Source organism: Zeugodacus cucurbitae, chromosome 6 (genome assembly GCF_028554725.1).
Source record: "Zeugodacus cucurbitae isolate PBARC_wt_2022May chromosome 6, idZeuCucr1.2, whole genome shotgun sequence".
Lineage (NCBI taxonomy): Eukaryota > Metazoa > Arthropoda > Insecta > Diptera > Tephritidae > Zeugodacus > Zeugodacus cucurbitae.
In genome coordinates, this window is record NC_071671.1 from 42,283,391 (window position 1) to 42,310,022 (window position 26,632).

The 26,632-nt window shown below is 36.1% G+C and overlaps 2 protein-coding genes across 3 annotated transcripts; both read left to right on the forward strand.

The window, feature by feature from the left end:
* The first annotated feature begins 8,320 nt into the window (after window positions 1–8,320).
* LOC114804425 (ficolin-1-like) lies at window positions 8,321–9,614 on the forward strand. 2 transcript variants are annotated; one of them, XM_054234460.1, is made up of 3 exons: window positions 8,321–9,037; window positions 9,119–9,321; window positions 9,383–9,614. In XM_054234460.1, exons 1-2 carry the CDS (start codon window positions 8,370–8,372, stop codon window positions 9,270–9,272), a joined length of 822 nt encoding a protein of 273 aa, XP_054090435.1. In that variant the 5' UTR covers window positions 8,321–8,369; the 3' UTR covers window positions 9,273–9,321; window positions 9,383–9,614. The 2 variants fall into 2 exon arrangements, with proteins under 2 accessions (XP_054090435.1, XP_028898581.1); XM_029042748.2 differs by having other exon boundaries at window positions 9,119–9,614.
* Window positions 9,615–20,362: 10,748 nt separating this feature from the next.
* On the forward strand, window positions 20,363–22,453 carry LOC105216032 (ficolin-1). Its single transcript, XM_029042749.2, has 2 exons — window positions 20,363–21,037; window positions 21,119–22,453. Exons 1-2 carry the CDS (start codon window positions 20,379–20,381, stop codon window positions 21,270–21,272), a joined length of 813 nt encoding a protein of 270 aa, XP_028898582.1. The 5' UTR covers window positions 20,363–20,378; the 3' UTR covers window positions 21,273–22,453.
* The last annotated feature ends 4,179 nt before the right edge of the window (window positions 22,454–26,632 follow it).

Sequence of the window (26,632 nt, forward strand, 5' to 3'; positions counted from 1 at the left end):
TTGATACCACGCTTTATTATATTCCAATTTTACGTTCACTCAATTTAAGATATCTCACATAATAACCGATATATACGGTATAATTTCCAATGATTTTCTACTCGACTTGCACTCCTGCTCTCTGAGCGCACTCATCAGCATCTCGGTATAAGGGAGCTGTAAGAGTGCATATCAAACTCCTTACGTACAGCTGCAACCGAAACCATTGGCTTTCGGAAAAGTCAAAAAAACAGCTGGTATGATGAGGATTGTCGTCTCGCAGTGGAGAGAAAACAGACTGCCTACCTCGCAATGTTTCGATCGACCGCAACACAAGCGGGATGGGAAAGATACCGAGAGCTGAAGAGGGAAGCGAGACGCATTTGCAGACAAAAAAAGAAAGAGGCCGAAATGCGTGAGTATGAAGAGCTTGACAAGCTGGCCGACAGGGGTAATGCTCGAAAATTTTACGAAAGGATCCGGCGAATAACTGAAGGTTTCAAGACCGGAGCAAACTCCTGTAGGACCCCCAGAGGTGATCTAGTTATTGATGACCAGAGTATACTGAGTTTGTGGAGGGAACACTTCTCCAGCCTGCGGAATGGCAGTGAAAGTACAACACCAGGAGATGGCGAACCCGATTCCCCAATCGACGACGATGGATGGATGTTCCTTTGCCCGACCGTGAAGAAATTAGAATAGCAATTACCCGCTTGAAGAACAACAAGGTGTCGGGGGCCGATGGATTGCCGGCATCAGCTTCTTTGCGGAATATGGTCGGAAGAAAGCATGCCCGACGATTGTAATCTCAGTGTACTCTGCCCAATCCACAAAAAGGGACACCCCACAATCTTCCAGTCAAGAAGAATCCACCGTAAGTTTAATAATGGGAAGGAGGCTAGACGAAAAATTTCCCTGAATTTTTGTAATTTCTGAGATATGGCCTTTGACCCATAAGTGGGCCGCGCTACGTCCATTTCAAATTTTGTGTAGAAATTTGAGTGGAGCCCTTGTGTTCCATCTTTACCACGAAATTTAAGGTTTCTGGTGTTTTTCTTCACTGAATTAAAGCATTTTTAGTAGTCTTCAACATAGCCATTGTATGTGAGGTAGGCGTGGTTAAAATCCGATTTCCTCAATTTTTTTAGTTTACGAAATATGTACAAAAAACTTAATATGGGCGGGGCCACACCCACTTTTTCAAAAAAAATATATCCAAATATGCCCTTTCCTAGTGCGATCCTTTATTCCAAATTTTACTTTTATAACATTATTTATGGCTTAGTTATGACACTGGTTTTTGGTTTTCGCCATTTTGTGGGCGTGGCAATAGTCCGATTTTGCCCATTTACGAAAGCTTAACCTTCTTATGGTGCCACCAGAGGTAAGTCGTTTTTACAATATATCCTTACCAGTGATTTAAGTATATGCAATAAAGGCGATAGGCCAACATTAATATTTCCAAATTCAGGTAGGTATGCGGGCTGGGAGGAAGTCCTGGATCTGACGCTATCAACAGAGACGGATAGCCTTGTCGTCGATAACTGGAGACTGTCCGAGGAGCCATCTCTTGGATTCTCTTCAGCATTCGCAAAAAATCCAGTACTCCCTTCCAATATCGAAACCCTAAAATAACAACATGGGATCAATTTAATAGGATAGAAACAAGAAGACTAACTGTCTGCCAAAATAGCAATACGATCAGAAACATTCAGGATCTTGATACTGAGGTTTAGAAGATTGAAAAATATTAATGAATTCATTCAATCAATCCACACCACTAACAGTTCTGAGAAAGAGGAAATCACCACCTTGGTGGAACAGAGACCTAAAAAAACTAACAACTTTATTAATGAAAGCTTAAGACCAAGTTATGCCAATCATACAAAGATATCTTGAAGCAATACAAAAAAACAGTTAGGAAAGCAAAAGCATGCTGCTGGCAATCATTTTGCTCCTCGATAGAAAGTTGCAAAGGGTCGGCTAGATTGGCAAGATACTATCCAAAGAGCACACCATCGATACTTACATAAAAACGGAAAGAGGTACTTGGGCCTCCTCAGCGGAAGAGACACTGAAGGTACTCACAAACACACTTCCCTGGCAATAAGCAAACAACGGAAATGGATCTACAAACGGAACAAACTGAAATTACAACAGACCAATCGAGTATACAATGGCTGCCTTCTTTGATATAGAGGGAGATTTCAACAATATAGAATTAAGCACGATAATTGATTCACTGACACACGCCGGCATAGACCATATGGTTGGCAGTTGGAATCGATGCTTATGAACAGGATAATCATAGCATCCAAGTTAACCAGCAGAGGGACCCCTCAAGGAGGTATCCTATCTCCGCTTCTATGGGTAGTGTCGCTAAACGTCATGTTGCTAACTGTTTTGATTTTCATTCTTAATATATTACCGTATAAGTAGCCACTTAAATCAAGTTAAATAACTTCAAAAATTGAACACAGGTTGTGCTTTAAATCATCAAACTGGTGAAATTGCTCACAGGCAACGGCGGGGTCGAAAGGGTTAAATATCGAAAAATATCGTCTTTTATTTGGTAAACGGATTATCTCGAAGTTGAAAAACTCGACATAGCTAGTGACTCCATTTCTTGTTATAATATCCCGTTTATTATTTAATATAATGAAGATAACTTCCTACAATAAAAGGACTTTCTGCCATATTAGCTTGATTGCAAGCGACATACAATCGAAGCCATAGGCGTTTTGGGTCGAGTATGAATGACAATTTTATAATGTGTGGCACCCTGACCTTGGATAATGTATAATGATTCCTTAGTCTAAAATATTTGTAATTTGACATCTTTCAATTGTAATTTGGTAATTTTTTTAAATTAAAAAGCTCTGATGACTTTTTCACTTGCAGTCCTTTCTAGAGACATTTTCAAACAGGAGCGCCCATTCTGGCCACACCTGGGCCAGGCGTGGAATCGCTTTGAAAAAATCGCTGTAAGCCTCTTATTGGAAAGAGTAACATTCAAAGGTCCTCTACAGAAGGTACCACAAATATATACTTAACAAGTAAGGAAAGGCTGAGTTCGGGTATAACCGAACATTTTATACTCCCGCAATTTATTGAAGAAATTTTATTAAGAAAACATACAAATTAACCCATAAATTCGCAATAAGGTTTAATAGAATAACGAAAATCATCATATATAGTATATGAGGGCTGAGGTAATTCCTGAACGGATTTCATTCATTTTCACCGGCAAGGTACACTATATCCAAGACTATATATATATTTGGCGTAGAAACCGCTTTAAGCGATTATAGCCGAATCCACCAGAGCGCGCCACTCATTCCTCCTTTTTGCTTTTTGGCGCCAACTGGAAACACCAAGTGAAGCCAGGTCACTTTGCACTTGGTCTTTCCACCGGAGTGGAGGTCGTCCTCTTCCGCGGCTTCCTCCAGCGGGTACTGCATCGAATACTTTCAGAGCTGGAGTGTTTTCTTCCATCCGTACAACATGACCTAGCCAGCGTAGCCGCGGTCTTTTTATTCGCTGAACTATGTCAATGTCGTCGTATAAATCGTACAGCTCATCGTTCCATCGTCTGCGGTATTCGCCGTTGCCAATGTTTAGAGGACCATAAATCTTGCGCAAAACCTTTCTCTCGAAAACCCCAAGAGTCTCCTCATCATCATCATCAATACGGGAATAATGAGCGACTTATAGAGTTTAATTTTGGTTCGTCGAGAGAGGACTTTACTTTTCAATTGCCTACTCAGTCCAAAGTAGCACCTGTTGGAAAGAGTGATTCTGCGCTGGATTTCGAGGCTGACATTGTTCGTGTTGTTGATGCTGGTTCCCAGGTATACGAAATTATCTACGACCTCGAAGTTATGACTGTCAACAGTGACGTGGGAGCCAAGACGCGAATGCGCTGACTGTTTGTTTGATGACAGGAGATATTTCGTCTTGTCCTCATTCACCTCCAGACCCATTCGCTTCGCCTCCTTATCCATGCGGGAAAAAGCAGAACAAACGGCGCGGTTGTTGCTTCCGATGATATCAATATCATCGGCATACGCCAAGAGCTGTACACTCTTGTAGAAGATTGTACCCTCTCTATTTAGCTCTGCAGCTCGTATTATTTTTTCCAGCAATAGATTGAAGAAGTCGCACGATAGTGAGTCACCCTGTCTGACTATACGCTCAATTAATTTGGCTAAAATATCTCACATATTAACCAATACAATGCGGAATAAAGCCCACCGTATTTTTGAAAAACCTACTATTAGATATATGGGAGTTAGGATATATTATGACCCGATTTTAATAATTTTTGGAACAGAGACACACTTTTAGAAGAAAACACTTTCCTCTGAATTACATTAAATTATCTGGGAGATTTACCCATATTTTCGGTTAAAATTTATCCTTAGGCGCTGAGTTCAACATGTTCGATATCTAGGGCCTTGAAAAGTTATAGTCCGTTTTCGACAATTTTTTCACAAGCGAAGCCAAATATTATATGCACTATTTGTGTAAAGTTTTATTCCGCTATCTTTATTGGTTCCTTATGTTTATATTATAAAGTGAAGGAATCAGATGGAATTCAAAATTGAGTCATAAAGAAAGTAGTTGTGGTTGTGAACAGATTTCGTCCATTTTTTATCCGTGTTATCAGGGGGTCAAGAAAATATTATATACCGGATTTCATTGAAATCTGTCGAGTAGTTCCTGAGATATGGTTTTTGACCAATAAGTGAGCGATGTCACGTCCATTTTTTATTTTGTAAAAAAATCTGAGTACTGCTTCCTTCTGCTATTTCCTCTGTAAAATTTAATGTCTCTGACGTTTTTCGTTAGTGAGTTAACCCATTTTTAGTCATTTTGAACCTAACCTTTGTATGGGAGGTGGGCGTGGTTATTATCCGATTTCAACTATTTTCATGGTGTGTGGTGGGGTATGTAAGAGAACCAACTGCAAAAAGATTGGTTTATATAGCTTTATTGGTTTGCGAGTTAAATACAAATAACCGATTTGTGGGTGGGGCCACGCCCACTTCCCCAAAAAAATTACATCCAAATATGCCCCTTCCAAGTGTGATCCTTTATTCCAAATTTTACTTTTATATCTTCATTTATGGCTTAGTTATGACACTTTATGTATTTTTTGTTTTCGCCATTTTGTGGGCGTGGCAATGGTCCGATTCCGCCCATTTTCGAACTTGATCTTCTTATGGTGCCAAGGAATATTTGTGCCAAGTTTCGTCAAGATATCTTAATTTTCACTCAAGTTACAGCTTGCACAGACGGACAGACATCCGGATTTCAAATCTACTCGTCACCCTGATCACTTTGGTATATATGACTCTATTGGTTTTAGGTGTTACAAACAACCGTTATGTGAACAAAACTATAACACTCTCTTAGCAACTTTTGTTGCGAGAGTATAAAAAGCATTTGTGGCCCACTATACCTGCAAGAGAATAATAAGCAGAAACTGGGGCCTTAAACCAAATATAGCCATGTGGATGTACCCGGCCGTGCAGTATAACATCAAGAAGTTAAATGGATTACAGAGGGCAGCATGTGAAGGGGTTACTGGGGCGCTTAAGTCATGTCCGACTGACGCAACTATACCCCTCCTATACCAACTGTCCATCGACGTAGCAGCACTTTCTGCTATAAGAATAAATGAACTAGGTGGTTGGAACCAGAAAAGTTATGGACATAGCGGTATCCTGAACCATTATTTATTAACGATTTATACAAATCAGTTATCCCCCCAAAGTTAGATTTCAGACGTGAATGGAGAAGAGGTCTAGAAATAGAGGAGAATAAAATCTCAATCTATACCGACGGTTCCAAAATGGACTGCGGAGTAGATACGGGGGTATACTCCAAGGATCTGGACATATCTCTCTCTATCCGTCTACCAAACGCAGCCAGTATCTTCCAAGCGGAAGTGCTTGGCATACAGAAGGCCTGTGAAACTATATTGAACAACAATGGGGGGATACAGAAAGCGAATATATGTATACACAGACAGTCAAGCAGCATTGCTGGCTTTGTCGTCTCCAAAGAGTAATTCACACGTAGTCAGCAATTGCATGAAAGTTTTGTGCTCATTAGCAGAAAAGCTAAACCTGTCCATTATATGGGTTCCCGGCCACAGGAATATTTTCGGAAATGAAAAAGCAGATGAATTGGCAAAAGAGCCTTGAGCCTCTCTAGATGAATCCGAGGCGGAACAAATACCATGCCCATTAGGAACCATCAGAAGACAGATATACATACATTACATACAAATAGCCCTAAACAGATGGAAAGCAAATAACAAATGTAAAATAACAAAACAGTTATGGCCTTATTATGATAAGATAAAAACGAAGGATTTATTAGATAAATCCAGTAAAAACATATACAGACTTTCATCCACAATAACAGGGCACTGGAGAACATTTGGAGAACATTTGTTGAAAATGGGTTTGCCCCATAACCACATATGTATGTCGCTCCTGCATACTAGAAGACAAAAAGGAATCGGTCTTCTTCTTTCTCTGCGAATACCCGACCCTAGCTCAAATCAGATATAGGACTCTTGGAAGTTATCAGGCACCTAATCTTGAATGGCTGGCCTAAAAAGAATAACAGATATAAGTAGTTTCATAGTTATAATTCAGCCTGCCAAATGCATCATCACTACACGTTGTCTACGTTTGGAGCCATTTCAATAATATTTTTTAGTATTTATTGCGTCAAATGCTTGCTACAACTGGTATTGATATTGTTGGAATGCGTCAAAAATTTAGACATACATACATATGTAGTTAATTTCGGATTAGCTATGGGCACAAATTCCTTCAAAGAAGTTTGTTCGATTATTCGATGGGGCCACGCATTTTGAAGCGGTTACGTCATCTTCACATTTTGTATGGGATGCCGGCCGCTGAAATTTAAAAATGGGCAGAAAAACCGCAGGAACATACTGAAGAACGAAAAAATAATTCGTACTCATATTCATTAGTCATGAAATTATCTGGTTAGCGTAAAGCACAGCTCAAAATTTCAACGAATTTCGAGACTCTTCCTGGTAAACTATAATTTCACGCATCGACCTCATTAAAACAAGTAAGGAAGGGCCAAGTTCGGGAGTAACCGAACATTTTATACTCTCGCAATTTATTTATTTAACTTTATTTATAATATATAATACACAATTTGACCCACATATTCGTCATATATATTGTATAAAGTTCATTAAATGTTGGAAACCATGATATTAGGTTAGAAGCACCGAGGTCCCCGTGTTCGATATATGGGGCCTTGACAGACTATGGCCCGATTTCGATGATTTTTAGAATGGGGCTGCCACACTATAAATACAGTATTTTTGCAAAGTTTTGCACCGATATCTTCACTAGTGCTACTTTATATATTGTAAAGTAAACGATTCAAATTGTCTTCAAAGTTCTGGTATATAGGAAGTGGGCGTGGTTGTAAAGCGATTTGGCCTATTTTCACAACATATCATTGGGATGAAAGGAAACTATTACAAACCAAGTTTCATTGAAATCGGTCAAGTAGTTCCTGAGTTAACCCACTTTTAGTAATTTTCAACCTAACCGTTGTAAGGGAGGTGGGCGTGTTATTATCCGATTTCTTTCATTTTTGGACTTTATTAGAAGTGGCTAAAAAAAACACTGTAGAAAGTTTGGTTTATATAGCTCTATTGGTTTGTGAGATATGTACAAAAAACCTATTTGGGGGCGGGGTCACGCCTACTTCCCCAAAAAAATTACAATCAAATATGCCCCTTCATAGTGCAATTTATTTCCATAGCTTTATTTATGGCTTAGTTATGACACTTTATGTGTTTTCGGTTTTCGCCATTTTGAGGGCGTGGCAGTGGTCCGATTTTGCTCATTTTCGAAAGCACCTTCCTATGGTGCCAAGAAATAAGTTTGCCAAGTTTCATCAAGATATCTTAATTTTTACTCAAGTTACAGCTTGCACAGACGGACGGACGGACGGACATACAGACATTCGGATTTGAACTCCACTCTTCATCCTGATCACTTTGATATATATAACCCTATATCTAACTCGTTTAGTTTTGGGTGTTACAAACAACCGTTATGTGAACAAAACTATAATACTCTCTTTAGCAACTTTGTTGCGAGAGTATAAAAACCGACGTGAATAATAAAGCACAAGACCCTTTTGGAATATTTGCGATTGTTATACCAAAATAACTCTCTTATCGCTTCTGTAACTACAACAACACTTTATTAAAGTTGATATTTAATACAGAAATACAATAAAAATATTTTGCACGGGTTCGTATATATAGAATTCTCGAATGCCTTAGTAAAGTTAGTCTGTAAAGAAAATTTGCGAAGATGAGTTGCCAACAGAGTTTCTGGTTGCTCTCAGTTTTACTGGTAATTCTCTGTGCTCTCGGCGCCAGCACAGCGAGCGATTCGTGTAAAGATGCCTTCGATACAGAGTATTTACCGGCGAGTTGCAATGAAGCAGTTCATTTGACAGGGAAGAAAGCTAAAAGTGGCATATATAAAATACAATTGCCTCCACAATACGGCGATGGTAAAGCGTTCTATGTTCACTGTTTATTGGATCCATCGGGTGGAGAAGCCTGGACACTAATACAACTACGAAAAGACGAATACATGAATTTTTCTCGTGGTTGGGAGGAGTACAAGAAGGGCTTCGGCAACTTGAATATGAATTTCTTCATGGGTCTCGATAAATTACATGCATTAACGGCCTCACAATTGCACGAATTATGGATCGAGTTGAGAGATTTCGAGGGTAGTACAAAGTATGCCAAGTACGACAGTTTTGCCATTGCCGACGAAAGACAAAAATATGCTTTGAGTATTTTAGGAGAATATTCGGGCACAGCAGGTGATGCCATGTTAAAAGTACATGGTGGTGCCAAATTCTCCACATACGATCAGGATAATGACGAACATATTGATAATGATGTCAATTGCGCAGAAGCATATAAAGGCGGTTGGTGGTATGGCAAATATGAATGCCTCCATAGGTAAATTTACTTATTTTGAAATACATATGTACATATATGTTTGGAAATAACAAAATATGTGACGTACTTTCCAATTTACAGCAACTTAAATGGACTATATCTTAATGGTGTCACTAAATCCTTTGCCGATGGTATAATGTGGAAACCTTGGCACGGAGATTACTACTCGATGAAATATGTTCATATGGCAATTAGACCAAAAGAACTACTCCACCAGAACAGATCAGCTAATTAGTATTAGATTAAAATGAGAGTGTTATGTGGCTAGAAAATGTTTACCGAAAGTCAGTAGCTCTAAACATCTAATTTTAACTGTTATGCTTTTTTGTTATTACCGTGTTTCAGATGGCAAGGCTACCTCGAACTAACGTCACCCGTAAATGTCATCATTCGTCACCCCTTTGCTAGTACCACAGTTTCATATCAATAATAAAAGGCTTCTTATGTCGAAGTACATGTTTACTCTTTCGTTAAAATACAGCGTTTGTTGAGACCTCTAATCAGGCCTTGATCTTATTTTCAAATTGAAATACACGATTGTATGTATTTGTAGCAATAAAACATTAAAGTAGAATAACCAATTTATTTTATTTTTGAAAAATGTGCGTTAGGCCATGGTTATTCACTTCTGACTAATTAATCTATGGTTCACTTGCTACTTAAATACACCATGCTACTTTATAGGGATCATTATCAATCAATTTAACAAAGCAAATTCAATAAAACAAATTGAAATAAAACCAGTTAGGAAGGTCCAAGTTCGGGAGTAACCGAACAATTTATACTCTCGCAATTTATTTATTTAATGACCTATATATTAGGCACTAATCCCAGATGTCACTAATTTTCTTCACCAAGCTACATTATATCCAATACTATACGCTCACTTAATTTTGATAAAGTATCTCACATATTAATCAATATCTATGGTATAAAACCCGGTGTGTTTGAAAACCCTAATATAATGTTGACCCGATTTCACCCATTTTGGCAGAGATGCACATTATAAATAGAAAAATATTCTTTCTGAATTTCTATAAAATGTCTGCTCTTATGATCTATGTTAAGCTGAACAATCACAATCCTATACTAAAGAATTTGTTCATCTGATTTTTCAGTGTCTCAGAATGATTTCAACACAATTTATTATATTACTAATAGTGCCGTTTACCAAATTACTACTAGTTCATTTACGGACTCAATTAAATAGAAGTTAAAGGAATTGTACTACAGAACTACTAAACTCTTATTTGGTATAACGAACTTCAACTAATTTTAGATGAAGTTGTTAACTTAAAAAAACACATAATCCAGCAATTGATACAACTAAATGTCATAATAACTATTATCCCTTAGTATTTTATTGATGCTTCCGAATTGTTTGTTTCATTTAGTGTAGCGATTTTTCGCAGAATTCAAAAAGTTTTCTTGAAACTTAGTTTTGTTTATACATTCTATAATTATGTTACTGGTTAAAAATTTTTTATTAAAATTTATTTAAAATAGTTTATTATTAGCTTTACATCTTTCACTAATACATTTTCGAAATCAACTTCACGAAAGTTCAAATAATACTTTAACAAATTTTTTTGAGTTTTTCTTGTCGCAGACAATTTATAGTTCCTACGTTGTTTATAGTCACGAAACTTATCAGCCTACAAATCTGAAAACGCGCTTCCTGCAGCACAGCTTTGAAATTCCAGTTACAGCGACGTCTTCAATTAAGCCAGCCCTCGCGCTCAATCTTCAGTATAATATATAATGGAATATATAAACAACGACTCCTTCCAGTTTGCGGAGCGCACAGTCACACTATATCTATGTATGTATGCACGCGCTCTTAGTTTACGCGCGCGGAATTACAAACGCTCATGCGGCCAGCAAGCCCCAGCGACTCTGCCGCAGCCACCAAGCACACAGCACATATACCTGCTGGCAGCCACTTAGGAAGTTACATAATTGCGCAACTGATATTTATTTTGGCCTCCATTGGCCGCCAATGCCACTGTGGAGACACATTCGTGCACGCGAACTTGGCGGCCCGGCTACCACGCGTCTGGTTCCGCTTTCACTTCCGCGCGCAGTTTCCGTTGAACTTTTATAGTCGTGAGAATGTAGAGAAAGCAGAAGAGGAGCTGCGTGCTGGGATGCATTTCATTCGTTTAATTTTTATACTCTCGCAACAAAGCTACGAGAGTATTATAATTTGTCCATATAACGGTTGGTTGTAAGTCCTACAACTAAACGAGTTAGATATAGGGTTATATATATATATCAAAATGAATCCGGATGTCTGTCTGTCTGTATGTGAAAATTGAGATATCTTGATGAAACTTGGAAGACGTATTTCTTGGCACCATAAGAAGATTAAGTTCGAAGATGGCCGTTATCGGACCACTGCCACGACCACAAAATGTCCAAAACCGAAAACACATAAAGTGTCGCAAACTACTAAAGCTACATCAAGGAAACTATCTAGAGTCGTTTTTTAGGTACTATCTTATACAGTCCTAAAATTGAGGAAGTTGGATTATAACCCCGCCCACCTCCCATACAAAAGTTATGTTGAAAACTACTAAAAATGCTTTAATTCAGTAAGGAAACCCAACAAAAACCTTAAATTTTATTATAAAGAAGGTGCAGAAGAGCTGCACCCAGAATGGTATACAAAATTTTAAATGAGCGTGGTTCCGCTCACTTATGGGTCAAAAACCATATCTCCGAAACTACTCCACCAATTTCAATGAAATTCGGTTCATATATTTTCCAACCTTCCCAATGATATGTTGTGAAAATAGTCTAATTCTAAAATGGATCATATATCTCCTATATACCTAATATTAGGGTTTTCAAACTTTCAATGGACTTTATACCATATACATACATATATGCCGAATATGTGAGTCAAATTGTTTATTATATTAATAAATTTAAATAAATAAATTGCGAGAGTATAAAATGTTCGGTGACACCCGAACTTAGCCCTTTCTTACTTGTTTTGTTGTCATTTTTGCGCTTTTATTACGCTCGCCATAGCCAGTGTTGTTGTAACTTTTGCTATTAACTATTATTGTTATTGTTTGGCAGGCCCTTCAGATTTCGCCGAGCCGGCTATCCAATTCATTATGGCAGGCACTCAATGCCACGGCTACGTGTGCCCATGTACAAGTGCATTGTTGTTGTTTGTATACAATAACTTTAACTTTTTGGCGATCCCATTGGGAGAAAAGTTTTCGGCTCATTTTATTTATGCGGCATTTTATGTATACGCGTTGGCGACAATAAAAGGCGGCAGCGTTTCTTTGACTGCACGCTTCGTTTGGTCTCCTTCGGCATGGCACATCGCGCACGCATTCTTCTCGTCTCTTCTTTATTGTTTTACCTTTTTGTTTCTTTTTTGGATCACACCCGCTGTACATGGCTCCATCATTGTGCACGTTACTGCCTGTGTATGTACAGATATGTTTGTCTGCTTTGGTATTTGGAGCAGTATATTTTTCTTGCACTCGTCCTGCTTGGCTTATTGGACAAGCTCACTCATTTCCCGCTAAGTGTACGTACTGCCATTTCTTGCTTTATCTACATCTTAAATCGTAAGTACAAGGTGCTTTTATGGAGTTTCAAACTTGTAATTTAAATATAAAAGCTTTAAGGTTTCAGTTGGATTTTGACTCATGGTTTTAGTCTGTATAATTGTTAGATCCTTCAATTCGCCATATAAGGCTTTTGACAAACAAATCTTCGAGACAGGAATTTAATATTTAATTTTCAAATATAATAATATTTACATGGGATGAAAGACAGCTCTTAACAATGCCAACTGTTTTCACAGCTGTACTTGTAGCAAATTCGAAATCCCTACAAACACACCCTTTATATAAGTATTTATTAGTGGCTCACCAGGCTAATGGTGTTATTGCCATTGGCCAAGATAAAAACTTTTTATGCTTAAATTTTTTAGAGCTCACACAAAAATTTGTTGAAAATTTGTTTTTAACACACTCTGTGTCCAATTAAGTGTGCGTTGCTTGCCGATAGCATCAAAAGACATAAAGAAAAACTCAAAGCCATGAACTTAAGTTTAGTGCAACAAGATAGTATGTGAATGTAAGCATTTTTTTTTTTTTTGGGCATAAGTGAGCTATGGGTATCTTTAAATAAATTGAAAAATTATAGTGCAATGAAAGTGAGTGAGCAAATTACTCAAAACATTATTATGGGGATTCGTTTCCGCACATGAATGTGAAAATATTAATAGCGTACGACTTAAGGAAGGAATTCAAAATGTTTTAAATAAGTGTAAATGTATGACCCGATATTATTAATTTTCAACACCAAAGCACACTATTTCTGGAAATTAATTTATGAAATTTATTAAAGTATATGGGCAATTTTATGTAAAAAAATCAGGCATAGGTCTTACACCAATCCAATATTTGTGCAAATTATGTTATATTCGAAATATTAATGGGTTCAGGAGGTCAACAAAATAGTATGAACTAAATTTTGATGAAATTGATCAGGTAATTCCAATACCCATTTTCCAGTTTCAATACCAGTTTTAAAGCTAGAGACCGACCGATTAATCGGCCTTGGTATCGGCATCGGCCACAAAATTAAGCACCGGCATCGGCCATATTTGGCCGATTCTTAGCCGATTCTTTCTACTTCTTTCGGATTATACTAAAATAAATTTTTTTTTTGCTTTTTTGATTTCTTTAGAGCATAAAATTTGAATTCTTCTGTTTACCATATAAAATACAGTGAATCACATTTGACTAAACTAACAATTCATCATGGTGATAATTTAAGTCTAGTATAAAGAAATTCAACAATTTTGCATTAATGAACGGTTTTATTTAGCACTGCTAGAAACATTCGATTTATGTCAAATATGTACAGTTTTGTTTAAAGTTGTTGAGAATTTTGCAGATAATGTCATAAAGTCACTATTATAGAAGCAATCGTAACTAGGTTAATTTATTTTTAAAAGTTTGCCATAGACAGGGTCACGTAATAATCACTTGGAATCACGAATGAGTAACTGAAACACAAAAATTTAAAAAGGTTATTACAGTTGAATATATTCCCTATACAATGACCTACGATTATTGAAAGATATCAAACATTAACAAAATGGCTTAGTTCTGAAAAAAATTTCGATTTTTTAGGTAAAAAATGGTCGTTTTTTAAATGCCAAATTGACAATTTTCAACAAATCAAAGAGATCGTAGGTCATTGTATAGTAAATATATTCAAGAACATTCAGTTTTAATTTAAAGTTGATCGGTCAATATCTAATTTTGTGAAAAGTCGTTTCGAGAAAAACGCGTTTAAAGTTTCGACTATAGCGGCTAATACATGTAAGCGATTGCTCTTTAGAACGCTGCCATTCAAAAACTATTCAAGATACGACCTTACCTTTCACAGGATGTTTTTGAAATGATAAACTTTCGAATAAGCAAAAAATAAAAAATCGATTTTTTGAAAATGTCACACCGGTATACCCCCTTAAAGGAAAAAAGCTATATTGCTGATTGCAGATTCGCTTTGAGAAAACGCGAATAACTTATTTGTTCTATAAACATATATCTTATAATAATAATTTATTTAGTTTTGAATATTAATTAAATCTCTAAACAACTTCATATTAACATATGAATTGAGTTGTTTACCTATTTTGTGATGTTATTTGTGTTTGTCTTTATTTTGTTACTGTACTAATTTACTAAATAATGTTGTTAATGAAAGAATCGGCATCGGCATCGGCCAAAATTTTGGTATCGGTCGGACACTACTTACAACCACTGACTAATTTGCATTGGAAGTTTTGTAATTTCACCGCTATCACCTTTTGTGCACACAGAGGAGAAAAACGATCAGCTGTTGGAGACTTTAACAATTATAGTACATAAAAGTCGTATCTAAAGAGTTTTTACTTTTACAACCAACAAAAAAGTTGACAAAAAGGCGAACTTTTTGTAAGAAAACGTATCATTATACTCTCGCAACAAAAGTTGCTAAGAGAGTATTATAGTTTTGTTCACATAACGGTTGTTTGTAAGTCATAAAACGAAACGAGTTAGATATAGGTTTATACATAGCAAATTGATCAGGATGACGATACGAGTTGAAATCCGGATGTCTGTCTGTCCGTACATCCGTCTGTCCGTGCAACGGATAACTTGAGTAAAAATTAAGATATCTTTAAAAAAAAATTTTACAGAAGAACTAGTAGAAGGAAGCTGAACTCAAATTTTTTTACAAAATGAAAAATGGGCGTGGCATCGCCCACTTATGGGTCAAAAACCATATCACAGGAACTACTCGACAGATTTCAATTAAATTCGGTACATAATACCTTGATGACACATGTGAAAAATGGATGAAATCGGTTCATAACCACGACAACTTCCCATATAACTGAATTTTGAATTCCATCTGATTCCTTCACTTTATAATGAATACATAAGGAACCAATGAAGATAGCGGTATAAAACTTTACACAAATAGTGCATATCATCTCTGGCTTCACTTGAAAAAAATTGTTGAAAACGGACTATAACTTTTCAAGATCCCAGATATCGGACATGTTGAACTCAGCGCCTAAGGGTAAATTTTAACCGAAAATATGGGTAAATCTCTTAGATAATTTAATGTAATTCAAAGGAAATTGTTTTCTTCTAAAAGTGTTCTATTCCACAAATTATTAAAATCGGGTCATAACATCTCCCAGCTTCCATATACCTAATTATAGGTTTTTCAAAAATACGGTGGGCTTTATTCCGTATATATGTATTGGTAAATATGTGAGATATCTTAGCAAAATTATGTGAGCCTAAAAAGGAATGAAATGGGTTCAGGAATTACCTCAGCCCTCATACACTATATAGGTTTTCGTTGTTCTATTAAACTGTATGCCGAAGTTGTGAGAGTATAAAATGTTCGGTTGCACCCGAATTTAGCCTTTCCTTCCTTGTTTTAATTATAAATATGCATTATTATATTGGATCATTTTATAGACGACGATTTTAAGAATCATGTTCATTGTGATATTTTATCTGCACATTATTCAATTTGGGTCACTATGTTTTACATTTCCGTTTTCCGTTTTCCATTTGACAATTCTTCTGTTGCCTATTCCCATTCTGGGGTCCTGAGCGCATCACTCTGTCGTAATCTTGTATTCTATCATTCTTGAACTAAACTATAGAGTTACCAAGTATTGTTTATTTTGTAATCTTTATTGTTTATACATAATAATATAAACAGTTAATCTCCTTTTTGCACGGTTAACTGGGACAGTAAATTACACGTGTAAAAAAAAACCGAGCAAAAAAAAATAAAATTTTTATATAAAACTTACTATTGGGACCAATTTAAAAAAAAATCGTGCAAAAAATAGAAAACGTGTAAAAAAAATCTAATTTTACATGAAAATCTATCTATTCGTCCAGAGAATTTACACTGTTGTTGTTGTTATAGACTTTTCTGGTATTATATGTATGTACATATTACTGTTAGAAGGAACAAACAACAACTATTCTGGGAATGGGCACTTAATGTGTTTTCGGTTTTCGCCATTTTGAGGGCGTGGCAGTGGTCAGATTTTGCTCATTTTCGAAAGCGCCTTCGTATGGTGCCAAGAAATAAGTGTGCCAAGTTTCATCAAGATATCTTAATTTGTACTCATGTTACAGCTTGCACAGACGGACGGACGGACGGACGGACAGACAGACATTCGGATTTGAACTCCACTCTTCACCCTGATCACTTTGGTATATATAACCCTATATCTAACTCGTTTAGTTTTGGGTGTTACAAACAACCGTTATGTGAACAAAACTATAATACTCTCTTTAGCAACTTTTGTTGCGAAAGTATAAAAACAGGATAATAGAGATCAAGTTGTGTGTGAATACTTTTGACTGCCTCTGTATTTACTTCTTTTGGATAATATCACCTATCGCTCATCTCATCAATAAATGTAGTCTCTAATCCTCCACAGTTCTTGTTTTCTAGTCCACGCACTTCACCGAATTTCCTAATAATGTCGTGGAAACATTAATCTGCTTATTTTGTTATAATTCAGCGATTTTTCGGACAGTTCTGCCTTCCAAATGCATCATCACTACACGTTGTCTCCGTTTGGAGCCATTTCAATAATATTTTTTAGTATATATTGCGTCAAATGCTTGCTACAACTGATATTGATATTGTTGGAATGCGTCACAAATTTAGATATACATACATACATACATGCATATGTAGTTAATTTCGGATTAGCTATGGGCACAAATTCCTTCAAAGAAGCTTGTTCGATTTTTCGATGGGGCCACGCATTTTGAAGCGTTTACGTCATCTTCACATTTTGTATGTGATGCCGGCCGCTGAAATTTAAATAGTGCAGAAAAACCGCAGGCATACACGCGCATACTGAAGAACGATAACGGAATACCAAAATTTATAATTTTTCAGAAAAAATTGTACAGCGATAAAAAAATGATTCGTACTCATATTCATTAGTCATGAAAATTATCTGGTTAGCGTAAAACCCAGCTAAAAATTTCAACGAATTTCGATACTCTTCCTGGTAAACTATAAATTCACGCATCAACCTCATTAAAACAAGTAAGAAGGGCTAAGTTCGGGTGTAACCGAACATTTTATACTCTCGCAATTTATTTATTTAACTTTATTTATAACTAGCAGACCCGGCCACACGTTTTGTGTCTAAGATATACAATCAATCTTGGCTTCGATGACGATACAAAGTTCATTACAAAGTCGAGGTTGATTTATGTTATACAGCATGATGACAACTGATGCTACTTTTAAATGTAAAATTAAGTGGTGACATGGCAACTCCAATGATTATAAAAATCATTTGGGATTGTTGGCTACGTCATCCTAATTTGTATCTGTGTCAGCTCTCCTGTAACGAAATTCTAAATTGTCGCATTGACATCGACGACATATTTGTTTTTTGCAACCAATATAGGTCGTTCACTCAGCCAATTATGGGTATTATATTGCTGTTTTATGTCCGAAAAGAGACAGAAGAGACAGAAATCTATTTGAAATGTTATTAATCCATCGAGGTGTCAACTGTGACCTTACCAATTCCAATATCTAGCAACTGCTTCTACAAAAGCAACTGCTTTGATCTTGTCCCAAAAACACTTGTATGTATAAATAAGCGATTTTTTATGCGCCGTACTTCTCAAATTATCAACTTGCATATCTGGAGAATCTCTGCGCTATAGCGCTATTTTTGGCGATTTTGCAAACTGGTGTTTCGTTGATTTGCGATTTAGGAGTAATTTCAATGCCGAATGTACAGTTTGTGTGCCTACTAACAGGTAGCCAAGTTGCCCCTATTCCCGTTATGCTTTGATGGTGAAAATGAGTGAACTCGATTCAGAAATTACCACGGTCCTCATATCCAATGTATGATGATTTTCGTTATTCTATTGTTCTTTATGAATTTATGGGTCAGTATTGTGTGTTATCTTAATAAAATTACATCAATAAATTCCGGGAGTATAAAATGTTCGGTTGAACCCAAACTTAGCCTTTCCTTACTTGTTACAAATTGTTTTGGGCTATCGACACAACCTTATAGGTACAATTGAACAATGACAAAAATATTTTAACAAAGCAACAATGACTATCTTCAAAATATTATTATTTATATATATTTTATATCATAAACAATATGCTGCATACATATGAACATGCACATGAATTGAGAATTAACAAATGAAAGCGACTGCAAAAATAAAGAATCAAACATATCTGAGTAAACCTAGAGAAACATATGAATGATTGGTTAAGAAAATATCTACATCTAACAGCTACCTTAACTAAATAATAATAAAAATGTAACTAAGTACTATCTATCTCCTAACTAAATTTCATCAAAATCCGTTCAGCCGTTTAGACGTGAAAGAGTAACAGACAGACAAAGTTACTTTCGCATTTATAATATTAATATGGATATATAATACACAATTTGACCCACATATTCGTCATATATATTGTATAAAGTTCATTGAATGTTGGAAACCATAATATTATGTTAGAAGCACCGAGGTCTTCGTGTTCGATTTATGGGATCTTAAAAACCTATGGTCCGATTTCGGCGATTTTTAGAATGGGGCTGCCGCACTATAAACATAGTATTTGTGCAAATCTCTACACCGGTATCTTCACTAGTACTTACTTTATATATTGTAAAGTAAACGATTCAGATTGTCTTCAAAGTCCTGGTATATAGGAAGTGGGCGTGGTTGTGAAGCGATTTCGCCTATTTTCACAACATATCATTGGGATGTAAGGAAACTATTACAAACCAAGTTTCATTGAAATCGGTCAAGTAGTTCCTGAGATATGGTTTTTGACCCATAAGTGGGCGACGCCACGCCCATTTTCCATTTTGTAAAAAAAATTGAGTGCAGCTTCCATCTTCCATTTCTTATGTAAAATTTAGTGTTTCTGACGTTTTTCTTTAGTGAGTTAACCCACTTTTAGTAATTTTCAACCTAACCTTTGTATGGGAGGTGAGCGTGGTAATTATCCGATTTCTTTCATTTTTGGGCTGTATTAAGAAGTGGCTAAAAAAGCCACTGCAGAAAGTTTGGTTTATATAGCTCCATTGGTTTGCGAGATATGTACAAAAAACCTATTTGGGGGCGGGGTCACGCCTACTTCCCCAAAAAAATTACATCCAAATATGCCCCTTCATAGTGCGATCCTTCGTACCAAATTTTATTTCCAAAGCTTTATTTATGGCTTAGTTATGGCACTTAATGTGTTTTCGGTTTTCGCCATTTTGAGGGCGTGGCAGTGGTCCGATTTTGCTCATTTTCGAAAGCACCTTCCTATGGTGCCAAGAAATAAGTTTGCCAAGTTTCATCAAGATATCTTAATTTTTACTCAAGTTACAGCTTGCACAGACGGTGGAAGGACGGACATACAGACATTCGGATTTGAACTCCACTCTTCATCCTGATCGCTTTGATATACATAACCCTATATCTAACTCGTTTAGTTTTGGGTGTTACAAACAACCGTTATGTGAACAAAACTATAATACTCTCTTTAGCAACTTTGTTGCGAAAGTATAAAAACCGACGTGAATAATAAAGCACAAGACCCTTTTGGAATGTTTGCGATTGTTATACCAAAATAACTCTCTTATCGCTTCTGTAACTACAACAACACTTTATTAAAGTTGATATTTAATACAGAAATACAATAAAAATATTTTGCACGGGTTCGTATATATAGAATTCTCGAATGCCTTAGTAAAGCTAGTCTGTAAAGAAAATTTGCGAAGATGAGTTGCCAACAGAGTTTCTGGTTGCTCTCAGTTTTACTGGTAATTCTCTGTGCTCTCGGCGCCAGCACAGCGAGCGATTCGTGTAAAGATGCCTTCGATACAGAGTATTTACCGGCGAGTTGCAATGAAGCAGTTCATTTGACAGGGAAGAAAGCTAAAAGTGGCATATATAAAATAAAATTGCCTCCACAATACGGCGATGGTAAAGCGTTCTATGTTCACTGTTTATTGGATCCATCGGGTGGAGAAGCCTGGACACTAATACAACTACGACAAGACAATAATACAGACTTTTATCGTGGTTGGAAGGAGTACAAGAACGGTTTTGGCAACTTGAATATGAATTTCTTCTTTGGTCTCGATAAATTACATGCACTAACGGCCTCACAATTGCACGAATTATGGATCGAGTTGAGGGATTTCGAGGGTAGTACAAAGTATGCCAAGTACGACAGTTTTGCCATTGCCGACGAAAGACAAAAATATGGTTTGAGTATTTTAGGAGAATATTCGGGCACAGCAGGTGATGGGATGTTGAACGCACACGCTGGTTCCCCTTTCTCCACATACGATCAAGATAATAGCGAGCGGTCGTTTAATTGTGCAGAAGCATATAAAGGCGGATGGTGGTATGGAAATCCTAATTGCCATCAGAGGTAAATTTACTTATTTTAAAATACATACATATATGTATGTTTGGAAATAATGAAATATGTGACGTTCTTTCCAATTTACAGTAACTTAAATGGACTCTATCTTAATGGTGTCACTAACTCGTATGCTGTTGGTATAACTTGGTATTCATGGCGTGGAGATTACTACTCGCTGAAATATGTCCATATGGCAATTAGACCAAAAGAACTACGCATCCAGGACAAATCAGTTAATTAGTATTGGATTATAAAGAGAGAGTTACGTGAGTAGACCTCAGCATGTCAATATTCGATGCCTTCTCTGAGTGTAAAGGAACATGGAAAGCAGGGTTCATCAAACTTCTAACATTTTATCAATTTCTAACTATGCCAAATTATTATATTTTTTTCAATTGTTCTTTATTTATTGGATCTGCTTTTTAAAACCTAACAAAAAATTAAACAATAATTTATTTATAATTTATAGGTATAAAATCTAAAATCTATTTAAAAACTAGACAAGCTCAAGCAAATGATTGAGCTGTTTTGGTGAAACGTTGCTCTTCTGTTTAGGCGTGTTTGATCGCAGGAATATACCAAAGCATTAGCCAATGGGTTTGAGTGATCACGGAGTTTAGATATATATTTCAAGCTGCTGTTCTCAACTTCTAGATACCTAGATTTGATGGGTATTTTCAATGCGCATGAACCATGGCGAACACGTGATTGTACTAAGTATTTTCGATTGGAACCTTTGTATTATATCGATATTAGTTGCAAAGGTTGTACTACACTGTTGAATGCCATACATGCAAGTTTGGAGTTTTTATTTAAAAGCCAATTTAAATTTGCAGCTCTTATCTTAATGCAAGTTATTTTACTAGATATGTATATGTTTTCTCCACGTGAGCCTTCATTTAGGTGAATACCAATACCAAGATACCTTCATTCGCTTGAGGCACTAGAATATTGTTAATTTTTACTGCCTGGCACATTTTTGGTCTTAGCGAAAATGTAACATGCTTACACTTCTGTTCATTTACATTTATAAACCAATCCATTCATCGATAGAACTTAAATGCTCCGCTAATATTCTTGATGCTACTATGGGGCATTTATTATGGCTCACTAGAGCTGTGTCATTCGAAAAGGTTGATGTCAAAACATTATTATGTAGCTATTAAGAGAGCAGCTGCATACATATATGATGTATAGAATTGGGCCTACAACACTGTCCTGTCCTTATCTGTCGTTCATCAGATATGAAATCTCCTACTTTAACCATAAATTGCCTATTTTTAAATAAGATTCTAGTATTTTATATAATTTTAAAGGTATTACGTTTTTAATCTTATATAAAAGGCTTTCATGCTACACTTTATCAAACGCCTGAGCTACGTCTAGAAATATAACTGAATAAATTTTTTTCTGACTAATTAATTTCTGAATATTGCCTAAAAATATGTGATAATATTACGACCCACTTGATTGCTCTTTGAAGACTTCTCGTATAATTTTTTACAGAGATCATTACTAAGCGATCTTTTTGGTAATTTGGATAAAACAAATTGAAAAAAAATATTTCATAGCGAGAGATTTTAAAGCATTCAAGCACTCCGAATTGACCTTCAGAATCAAACGATTCCCCTACGTTTACTGACGGCAACTGTCTGCACCATTGTCGCTTTGTATCCCAAGTTTTTGGGCCCTTTGGAGTAATTTGTCTTCTCGTATATTGAAGAAGATTGTTTTACCCATATCAAAACAATGTTGACTTTCTATAAAATATCTATGTTATGTGTCCATTTGGTTTACACGTATTTGGGTCCGGACCACGACCAATTATTGTTGAAAAAAATTATATCCAAATAAGATCAAAATTTCTGTTTTACCGCTTTTTGGTTAACGCCAGATATCTTAATGTAACTTGGTACACATATTACCAGTCACCATAGGAGGGTTGGTATTGAAGATGGAAAAAGCAAAGAGTTTATTATTTCGTCAAGTCTTAATTTGAACTGAATTTGAATGGAGGGTGGAGTGGGAGAGCAAGAAGCTATTGTGTCAAGGATTAAGTGTTGTAAAACGTAAGGAATATGATAATAAGATGTGGTGAATATCTTGATACAAGATCAATAAATATATCATAACCTTTTGAAGTCTTCTAATTAATTTTGGCATTAAATAAAAGTATGTCTGAGAAAATTCTTAGACCAATTCTATTCAAATAACTCACACATTGACCGTTATTTTTGTCATAAATTCAATTAGAATGACAAACCAGTAAGGAAGGGCTAAGTTCGGATGTAACCGAACATTTTTTACTCTTGCAATTTATTTATTTAATTTGATTAATATAACACACATTTTGACCCATATATTCGGCATATATATGGTACAAATAACATTGAAAGTTGCAAACGCTAGTATTAGGTATATGGGAGCTATTTCACTCATTTTTAGCGTGGAGTCATATTATTAGAAGAAAAATATTCCATCTAAATTTCTTCAAAATATCTGATAGACTTACCTAAGTTTTCGGTAAAAAATTTATTCAAAGCTCTGAGGTCCTCTAATTCGAGATATGGTACTTTGAATACTTATGGTCCGATTTCGATTTTTAGTAGGGCGATGCCCCACTATAATTGCAGAATTTGTGCAAAGTTCTGTTTCGATATCTTCACCAATGCTTAGTTTATACATTGTAAAGCAAACTATTCAGATCGACTTCAAAATCTATTCTAGTGTATATAGCAAATATGCTATCTTCTATGATATAAAAATGAATCGCAAAATGTGTTGCTAAGCGCATAACTCGAGAACCGCTGAACCGATTTCGCAAATTCTTTGTGTAGAATGTTTTTAGAGGTCCCGGGATGGTTCTTACGGAGAGAAAAATTGACTGAAAAAGTCTTAAATCCACAATTTTCTAATCACCCATACAAACAATTTGTGTCGTTAATCTCGAAAAAAGTCGAGAAAGGCCAAACCGATCTTGCTAATTTTAGTTTTGAAATATTTATGGAAGGCCAGGGAAGGATAAGAAAATAAGTATATATAGAAAAATTGTGAGGAAGATAACAAGAAGATGATTTTAACTTGGTAAACTTGGCACCTGTTAGTAGGCAGAAAAACGGCAATTCGACCTTGAAATTACTCCTAAATTGAAAATCAACGAAACACCAGTCTGCAAAATCGCCACAAAAAAAAAGCTGTAAAGAAGACTTTCCAGATATTCAAGTCGCTGGAGATGGATGCACAGGACTTTAAAAGATTTACCCGACAACGAAAATATTTTTGGTGAAGCCATGATTCTGTTGACAGGTGATTTTCGCCAGACTATTCCTGTATCAACTGTTGCTGACGAACTAATCACATTCCTAAAATCATCTAATTTGTGGCGACACATAAAGAATCGCCAATTAACAAATAACATACGAGTGTTTTTTTCAACAATATCATACTGTGATTGTGAAATAGTTGAATATGGTAGCGACGCAGTTGACACCTCGATGGATTAATAACATTTTTAACGGGTTTCTGTCATTTCATGGCCTCGAAAGAGGAGCTTATTCATCGTGTTTTTCCTGACATGAAACCATAATATAATAAACATAAATGGCTGATTGAATGACCTATATTGGTGGTGAAAAAACATGGATCTCTTTGATCTTAATGCGACAAATTAGAATTTCGTTAAAGAAGAGTTGACACAGGATGAAGTATTCAATTATCCCACAGACTATTTTAAATTGCCTGAACTATCCCCACTCACTTGTAATTAAAAGTAGTGTGAGTTGTCATCATGCTGCGTAACATAAATCAACATCAAACTTTGCAAAAGAACAAGACTGGCTGTGAAGAAGGTAATAAATATCGTCACCAAAGCCAAGATAAAGCCAACTATGAAATTTGGTCATTTGTTACTTTCTCCAATATACGATTAAAAAAATCAAAGTTTTACAAATTATGATGATTTACGCTTAACACAGATCTACAATAATATCAATCATTTTAAAATTTATCGGCTATAATGTTTTCGTCTTTATGCGTAAGAATTTTTTCTCTGCATTGAAAGATTTACTAATTTAATGTATACTTTAGCCACAAAAACGTGTGGCCGGGTCTGCTAGTTCTATTATATAGCAAATACCGATTTGGACTACTTTCATAATATATCATTGGGAAACCAGGAAGATATTATGAACCGAATTTTATTGGAATTTGTAGAGTAGTTTCGGAGATATGGTTTTTGACTCATTTCAACTCTTGTATACCATTTTGAGTTCAGCTCTTCTGTACCATATTTATAATGAAATTTAAGTTTTCTGGTGGGTTTCTTTACTGAATTAAAGCATTTTCAGTAGTTTTCAGCATAACCTTTGTATGGGAGGTGGGTGCGGTTATAATCCGTTTTCCTCCATTTTTAGAATGTATAAGGAAGTATCTGAATAAAACGAGTCCTGAGAGTTTCGTTGTTCTAGCTTTAGTAGTTTACGAGAAATGTACAAAAAACTTAGTAGGGGGCCGGGCCACACCCACTTTCCCAAAAAAGTAACACATAAATATGCGCCTTCCTAGTACGATGTGGTGTACCATATTTCACTTTCATAGCTTAATTTATGGTTTATATATAAGAGCTATAACTATCTTTATAGGTTTTCGAATATTGCCATTTTGTGGGCGATTTCACCCATCTTCGAACTACGTGTACCAAGTTTCATTAAGATTTCTTAATTTTTAATCAAGTTAAAGTTTGCACGAACGGACGGACAGACAGACATCCGGATTTCAACTCTACTCGTCACCCTGATTACTTTGGTATATACATATAACCGTATATTTAACTTGTTTAGTTTTAAGACTTACAACTAACTGTTAGGTGAACAAAACTGTTATACTCTCTTAGCAACTTGGTTGCGAGAGTATAAAAATGTATTAAACCTAGTATATAAAAGCTTTTGTAATCTATAGCCCGTTGTTATTAATTTCCATTTAATGTTTCAGGAAATCAATTTCTAAAAAATCAGCCGTAGACATTGGGAAGTTGACATTCGGTATTTGGAACCTGAAAAATGTTGATCCGATTCTGAACATATCTTACACAAAATCATTCTTCTTGACTGACGTAGACACCGCTTACGCGGTTATAGCCGAGTCCACAACAGTGCTCCATTCATTCCCCCTTTTGGCAGGTTGGCGCCAATTGGCAATATCAAGTGAAGCCAGGTCCATCTTAAGGGACCGTAAATCTTCCGCAAAACCTTTCTCTCGAAAACTCCCAGTACCGTCTCATCGGATGTTGACATCGTCCTTGCTTCTATACCATAAAGTAGGACGGGAATGATTAGGGACTTGTAGAGTTTGGATTTTGTTCGGTTTTTGCTTGAGAGAGGACTTTACTTTTCAAATATATACTCAGGCCAAAGTAGCAAATGGTGATTCTACGTTGGATTACGCCATCAGCTGTACACTCTTGTCGTAGATTGTACCTTCTCTGTTTAGCTCTGCAGCTCGTATTATTTTTTCCAGCAATAGATTGAAGAAGTTGCACGATAATGAGTCACCCTGTCTGAAACCTCTTTTGGTATCGAACAGCTCGGAGTGGTCCTTCCCTAT

Coding starts and splice junctions, on each gene's coding strand:
- LOC114804425 (XM_029042748.2), top strand. CDS start 8,370: ATGAGTTGCCAACAGAGTTTCTGGTTGCTCTCAGTTTTACTGGTAATT. Junction 9,038..9,118: donor AAATATGAATGCCTCCATAG/GTAAATTTACTT, acceptor TCCAATTTACAG/CAACTTAAATGGACTATATC.
- LOC105216032 (XM_029042749.2), top strand. CDS start 20,379: ATGAGTTGCCAACAGAGTTTCTGGTTGCTCTCAGTTTTACTGGTAATT. Junction 21,038..21,118: donor AATCCTAATTGCCATCAGAG/GTAAATTTACTT, acceptor TCCAATTTACAG/TAACTTAAATGGACTCTATC.